This window comes from Halichoerus grypus, chromosome 13 (assembly GCF_964656455.1).
Source record: "Halichoerus grypus chromosome 13, mHalGry1.hap1.1, whole genome shotgun sequence".
NCBI classification, from domain to species: Eukaryota; Metazoa; Chordata; class Mammalia; order Carnivora; family Phocidae; genus Halichoerus; species Halichoerus grypus.
The window spans coordinates 44,692,186-44,700,191 of record NC_135724.1 but is presented as its reverse complement, the minus strand read 5'-3'; the positions used below and the strand labels follow the sequence as shown (position 1 = coordinate 44,700,191).

Here is an 8,006-nt window from a genome sequence, read left to right as displayed (position 1 = left end):
GAACAAAGGACATTAAGAGGCATTTCCCAGCAAAAAATAATAAAGTGTCGTTAAGCATTTGAAAAGATGTTCAAAGTTACAAATAAATCAAATGTAACTCAAATTAAATTGTGAGACAGCACTTTTTAAAGCCTACTACAACTGTAAAAATTAACAAGGCTAATATTCTGGTGCTGGCAAGGATTTATTTTTTTAGGGGGATACTTTTTAAAATGTACATAGCCTTACACCTAACATATTCAAAATTTACTATATAGAAATACCTCAACAAGCATACCAAACAAACAAACCCTTGCCAGATCGCTTATGAAAGCTTTGTTTTCCCATTATAAAAAAATTAGGAACAACACAGAATAAGGAGCATTCAAGATATTAAAAAAAAAAAAGGAAGTTACAAAAAAAAAAAAAAAAAGGAAGTTACAAAATAATATGGCTAGTATATAATTCCATTTTTGTTGAAAGAGCCAAAACAGTAATAGATGTTGGCTTACGTGTGTAAAATCAAGTTGGAAGAAATGTATCAAACCTTTTAACAACTGTACCTTTAAGAGATGAAATTATGGGGCATGTTCACTTTCTGTGTAATCTATTTTTGCTGTCTTAATTATTTAACACAAATTACCTTTTTAAGTGAAAGAAAAAGCAGTGGTTTATTCATACAAATTTTGAGATGGTTTCTAATCATTAATACTGAAATTACAAAACTTCAAGAGCAGGAAGAGTCCTGGTACCAAAGTGTTTTTAAAAGAGTATAGTTGGGGCGCCTGGGTGGCTCAGTTGGTTAAGCGACTGCCTTCGGCTCAGGTCATGATCCTGGAGTCCCGGGATCGAGTCCCGCATCGGACTCCCTGCTCAGCAGGGAGTCTGCTTCTCCCTCTGATCCTTCCCCCTCTCATGCTCTCTCTCTCTCTGTCTCATTCTCTCTCAAATAAATAAATAAAATCTTTAAAAAAATAAATAAATAAATAAAAGAGTATAGTTGACTCTCTTGAACAACAAAAGAGTTAGGGGCACCAATTCCCTACCATAGTTGAAAATCCATGTATAACTTTTTACTCACCAAAAACTTAACTACTAATAGCCTACTACTGACCAGCAGCCTTACCAATAACATAAACAGTTAATTATATTTTGTATATGTATTATATACTTATTCTTACAATAAAGTAAGCTAGAGAAAAACTGTTAAGAAAATCATAAAGAAGAAAAAATAGACTTATAACACAGTACTGTATTTATCGAAAAAATATCCACATGTAAGTGGACCTATGCAGTTCAAACCCATGTTGTTCAAGAGTCAACTATACTTATTCAGAGGTACTTAGCGAAATAATTCAAGGATACAGTGTTTGCTTCCTAAGTGAACCAGTTACCTAAGTTAGGTTAATGGTCCATGGGGCTCATTATAACATCCTCTCTACTTTGGCATCTGTTTGAATATTCCACTAAAAAAATTAAAAACAAAACATGTGCCAAAAACAATGTGCCACCACAACTCTACAGAATAATGCTAATATATTCTTAAACAACTAAACTAGTACAGTTAAGTATTTTAAAATGTTGATCAATAACAACCAAGCTCTTTTTTTAGTAATGTTATGCTTCCAGAATTTTATAGGATGGCATGATATTTCTTCATTATAATACATTTTGATAAAATAATAACTTCAGTTCTGAGGAATATAGTCTATATGGGGAAGTCAAATTTGGTAGAAAGCTCCCAGTATAGTCAGTCTTCTTACTAGGTATCTAAGGAGTAAGGTAATTTTTGTCACCACCAATTAAAAACTTTTACGAAATAGGACTGTTATAAAACAATTAAACCTTGCAAATACACTAGTCTCTAGGAAGAAAGTCCTGGAGGAAATTCTGCTTATTAAAATTGCAATTTTAGTTTCCATTAAAAGGAGAATAAGACAACAGAAGATGGGTTGGCAAGACAAATTATTTCTTAATGTCAGTTGAGCTTATTTCAAATGAGATAACATATCTACACCAGGTTGGGTTCAGTACAATTTTGTCTCCTCAACTCATTTATCTAATTCAGTCATCTTGATTACAGCCTCATGGACTTCATTTTCAGAGAAAGAATTCTATAACAAACAGCCCACACAACATGCTGATTACTGAACAGTTAATTCTAATTAACTTGGGCATGGCAAGAGAATTTTGATAAAGTCCTAGAATACAAATATAGTCTGCTTATACCAGACTAACTTATATAAAAAACCCACAGCAAAGTCTCCAGACAAAACAAGAGAGTCAAAGAGATCTAATTTAAAGAAACAAATGAGAAAATTAAAATCACAAATAATTTATTCTTCCGTTAGAGTTGATACAGTTTTAAATAGCAACAAAGTACACAGTGGTGGAAAATTGGCACAGAACCTATAAGCATTTTCAATCACAATAAGGCTGTCCATGCTCTATCTGTTCAAACTTGATGTCCATTTTCTACTCACCAAGTTGAAAAAACTCTATTCGGACCTTAAAACACACACACTGTCTCTCTCATACACACGTAGAAACACATTAAAATTCCTCCTTTTGATTACAGTATGATGAGAACAGTACATTTTGCTTATTCAAATTTATGGCACCCCTTCTGTTTTGTTTCCAGTTAGAAGTGGGAAAAACCAATTCAATTATAAAGAATACATCTTATTCCCTGGGCATAGGCAACTGTGATGAAAAGAGCAACTTACCTTTGGGCTAGATGTTTTCTGATTATGCTTAAATAATTGTGGTTATGAACTTGTCAATGCATGATTTCCTGCCCAATGCAATATCCCTGAATTTAGCTAAAATAATCAGGCACAGGACAGTCTCAAATATGATTAAATATGTCACGCTAATAAACAAAGTGATCTAGAATGCAACCTCTATGCTTTTAATACAGACCAGAATAAACCTCATCAATAAGCATTTTCCTAAACATCTCTCCGTGTTACATTAACCAACATAAAAAGGGAAAAACTTAAAAGCGTCCTTTTATAAATGGCATTATTTCCAGGGAAAAAAGTTGAAAAAAAGGCTTGTAAAGTCTCCCGAACTATTCTATTATATAAACCAATTGTCCTTCTAATGTTAAAAAATAAAATTACTGGATCAATGTTGACTCTTCTTTGATATCATTTAAAAAATGCTTTGATATTACTTACTGAGTCCCCTGACGACTCAAACAAAGTAAAATTAACACTTCCATTTTCAGTTATTGCTATTTTAGGAGAGAATTACCACTTCATTTACATGAAACTGCTACCAAGATTCTTCAGATCCCACATGAAGTAATTCTTATTGCCTCACATTTTAAAACTGTATTATAAATGATCTTTATAAAAAGGTTTTAATCCACAAAACTGGAAAGCTTTTAAAAAAATGTCTTTTTACTCAAAACTATCACAGTGCCCTTGATTATCTAACAGATAAAAGGGATCTGAATTTCCTCTAAAGAACATAATAGTGGACATATGGTGTGCTTTGTCTTCTCCCTCACCTTTATCTTTTATAGTATACCATTTTAAGACCAACACAATCAAGCATCCACCATGCTCCAATCCACATTAACAGAGGATTTCTGATTCTGTCCAATGCGTAGTGTACCGCCTTGCATATTCACCACATGAAATAAACATAATATACAAAATATTGCTGCTGTAAAAAGTGTACATTTCCCTCTTCCCCTTACAAAAGAATCTGTGGAAAAGTATTAAATTCCCTTAACCTTCATAAACATACAAAGCTGTTCACACCTTTCAGTCTGTAACAGTCCATTTGAAACACAGTTCCCAAACCATTGCAAATTGGTTATGTCATTGTATTTTCTGTCCAATGTTGCCATCTAGAGTAGAAATGTGAAATCAAGAGTATTTTTTTTAGCTACTAAAGCCTTACAACTAAGCCACAAAGGCTGCTTACTGAGGAAACAGCCACTTATCCACAAGGTTTTTCCAAAAACTAGATGGAATGGAAGGATCTCTTCACACAGAGGCGTCCACAGTGCTGAGGTGACAATATGGCTGCTAATAGATACTGGCTATTGGAATGTAAGTACTTTTTCACTGCTGGTAATTTCCATACTGTCCCTAAAAGATAAATTTAAAAATACAATTAGATAATGATTTCAGCATAGCTTGGCCATAATAGTTTGGCACAGAAAATCACAAATAAATCTTAACACTGTCATACTACAGAAGTGACTTCATTGACAACAAACAAAACTGTTATATATTTAGGTACATAGTATCTCTGTAATTGCTTCTGATATTACATTCAATTGCAAATGGATTTCAGAGTCTTTGAAACTAGAATAGTACCTGTCACATAGCAGGAATTTAAATGTTTGGTGAATTTTGTTGAACTGAACTGAGCAAGAATGAATGAGTTCTGGTTCTAAATCCTGCTGTGGTATGTACTGCGTATTAATTAAGTGCTAGTTTAACAACTTTGTGACTATTTAGCTTATTATAATTGCTATTATGAATTAACATCAATGGTATTTGGAATAAGTAGCAAGGATGGAAAGATGCCTGGGAGATAAAGAGAAAAGAACCTTCCATCCATACTAAAGAAGCTGGGCTTTTCCCTAAGGCCAACAAAGTGTCAGCAAAGGCATTCAGACAGGCAGCTGGTACATAAAATCAAGGGAAGTTTGTTTTGTTTTTGTTGCTTTTAATAAGATAGACTTGAAGTCATGCAGGCTGACAGGACAGAAGAGACAAAGAGAGTACAGATAAAAAGAGGTGATAAATGAAGCAGCAGAATTCTACAAGGGAGGTAAATAATGTCCAGTTTACAGCTGTTAGGGTTAGATTTTGGAGAAGAGAAGGAATATCTATTCCTCTGAAAAAGAAAAAGAATGACAAAAGAAAAAAGAAACCTACTAGAAAATACATATTTTAACAAAAATTTCTTAAATGTGTTTAAAAGCCCAAAAAAGTATATCTGCAACCATTAGCAAATTCCAGAATTAAAATGTGTCCTAAAAGCACCTATTTTCCAAAAAGAGTACTCATAGGAAGCACATAATCAGCTAATTGTTTCCTTTGGCTAAATTTCCCCCTCCAAGTCACATTAATCATTTTATATCAAGAAAGTATTCTAGAATTGAACTACTTCTATACCTTAAGAAATAGCACCCTAAAACTTTACATTTCCATAGAAATAGATAAAGATATATTTGAAAATCTGTTGAACATCACTATATATCTAATGGAATAAAGCACTCTAAAGAGAATTAAGGCATTTTAAAAATATTAATGTACTCTCCATAGCTATATTCAACAAAATTTAAAGTCAGTGTTCATCTTGAAATATTTATGGGTAGAATATCATTAGAATTTGCTTTAAAATACTCTTAAAAGAAAAAAAGTAGCATGAGGGTATATAAAACAGCATTAGCAAAATGTTGATAATTGTGGAAGTTGGTTGACCGATATACGGGGATCCATGATACTCCTTTTTTTTGTATTTGTGTAAAGATTCCTACAATATAAAGTTTAAAATAAGAAATATAAGTCAATGCTTAGCATCAGGAACTTCTTATTCAATTGCTAAACTCAGTTTCAGTATTTAGGTAATCTAAGTCCCAACTCTACTGTTAACTTTCCATCTGAGTCTAAAAAAGCTCTTTGAGACTCATTTTTTTCACACTTAAAAGGTAGGACTGTAACATCTGCATCTCTAGATCTCAATTTTCTTTCCATTCATGGCTACATTTATTCCCACCTCATCTATTTGTTAGGACACTTAAATAAGAGAGGACATGAGGAAGGGCTTTTAAAAATTTTTAAATATTATAAATAAGTAAGCCTCAATGCTGGAGGGAAATGCTCCCCTAGTGAATGTGTATAATGAGATATTAATGATGAAAGTGACTTGCACATATTATGAATGATGTGAAAGCAGAAGAGAGGTTAAGAACTGCTGTGCTATATAAATATAAGCTATAATTTATCTACTATATTATGAATTACTTGAGGGTAGTGAGGGTAGGAACTAGGGCTTATCCATCCTGATGCCCCAAGTACTGAAGTGTGCCCAGCACTGACACATAAGACTTCTTCAATAACGTCTGCCAAATACTATATTCAAGAAATTATAAACATTCACTGAGCAAATATTATATGCTCATCACTATAATAAATTTGAAAAACAGGGAAGGTAAAACTTAGAAATAAAGTACAATTACAGAAGTTCTATAGGAGTTCAGAAATGAAAAGATTAACACAGCTAAAATAATTACAAGAATATTTCAGAGAATGTGGAAATCTTTTTTTTTTTTTTTTTTAAGATTTTATTTATTCATTTGACACAGAGAGAGAGACAGAGAGAGCACAAGCCGGGGGAGAGGCAGAGGCAGAGGGAGAAGCAGACTCCCCGCCGAGCAGGGAGCCCGATGCGGGGCCTGATCCCAGGACCCTGGGCTCATGACCTGAGCTGAAGGCAGACGCTTAACGACTGAGCCACCCAGGCGCCCCGAGAATGTGGAAATCTTAAGAAAATAGTAAAACTCTGAATAGCAGAGAAAAGAAAATGAGGCACTTCAAATAAAGGAAGAGCTAAAGGAAAGGTATGTTGGAAAAATAGGTTCACAACGCTTAGGGAAGTGGACACTAAAAAGGAATATACAATAATGAGAAGCAGATGCTATTAATTGCTTGGTAACACAGAGCCTGAAGTAACAAAGAAGTCCGGCTAATATTAGTAATAGCAATCTCAATACATAGTGATATAGCGATCTCTATATCTCAATAACTAAGACCTTCCCATGTGTCAGACACTAATAAATGCTTTGTGTCCATCTACAACCTATATAGTAAATATTATCTCCATTTTACAGATGAAGTAATTGAGATGCTGAGAACTTAAAAAAGTTGACCCACACTTGATCACAGTGCTGGGACCAAATCAAATCACAAGCAAGCTCCAAAAAGTATACTGTATATCTGCTATGGGTTTGGGAGCCAGAAACCAACTTCCTTTTTTTTTTTTTTTTTTAAGATTTTATTTATTTATTTGACAGAGAGAGACACAGCAAGAGAGGGAACACAAGCAGGGGGAGTGGGAGAGGGAGAAGCAGGCTTCCCGCAGAGCAGGGAGCCTGATGCGGGGCTCGACCCCAGGACCCTGGGATCATGACCTGAGCCGAAGGCAGATGCTTAACAACTGAGCCACCCAGGCGCCCCCAGAAACCAACTTCTAGCATTAACTCCACCACTTAACAGCTTCTTATCCTTGAGTAAGTTACCTATCCTCCCTTTCTTGATTTTCTCATCTAACAAGTGAGAGTAATTGTAATCTCCACCTCAAAAAGTTATTAGAGAAGAAAACCTGAAAATGCTCTATAAACCACTCAAGTACTCACTGATATTACTGGAAGCAGCTTGAGAAAGTGTGCTCTAGTCAGTCACTACAGGCTCTACTCACTCAGAATTTGCCACCCAGCTCCACCACTTCTTGGCTCTATCAAAGGGCAAATCATTCCAACTCTCTAAACCTCAGCTTCTCTATGTCTGCTGCTTCCTTTTTTTTTTTTTTTTTAATTACAAAATTCCTCTGACTAGGGTGTAAAGAATGAATGAGAAAGGAAGCAAGAAGACAGCATGGAAGGATCCCGCCGTGATGAACCTAGGTGATGTTGATGGTCTCAACTAAGATAAAGCAGTGATTACAGAGAACTGGATGGATTTAAGAACATGTTAGGAAGGAGGGTTAACAAGATTCTGTCATGTATTAGATGGAGGGAGAAAGACTTAGATATCAAAAGCGGCACTTGGCATTCTAGCTTGATGATAGTACCTCTCTTCTTCGATAGAGAATACAGAAAGGAGGAGTAAGTTTGGGTAGAAAAATTGTGAATTTGTTTTGGTTATGCTGAATTGATGTACTTATGATACATCTAAGTGGAGATGTCCAGTAGGCATCCGATTTTGAGAAGCAAGAGTCAGACTACAGATAGAGATCTGGGAGTCAACAGCCTGGTAAATTGAAACCATGTGAGTAAA

General features: G+C 34.7%; 1 protein-coding gene across 5 annotated transcripts in view; it reads right to left on the bottom strand.

Moving 5' to 3' along the window:
- Positions 1-2,298: 2,298 nt before the first annotated feature.
- Positions 2,299-8,006, bottom strand: part of SS18 (SS18 subunit of BAF chromatin remodeling complex) — a 90,203-nt gene continuing 84,495 nt past the window's right edge. For all 5 annotated transcript variants that reach the window (XM_036098167.2, XM_036098163.2, XM_036098169.2 and 2 more), the window contains one exon: positions 2,299-4,085. In XM_036098167.2, the coding sequence (XP_035954060.1) occupies positions 4,059-4,085 (27 nt within the window). In that variant the 3' untranslated portion in view covers positions 2,299-4,058. The remainder of the gene's footprint in view (positions 4,086-8,006) is intronic.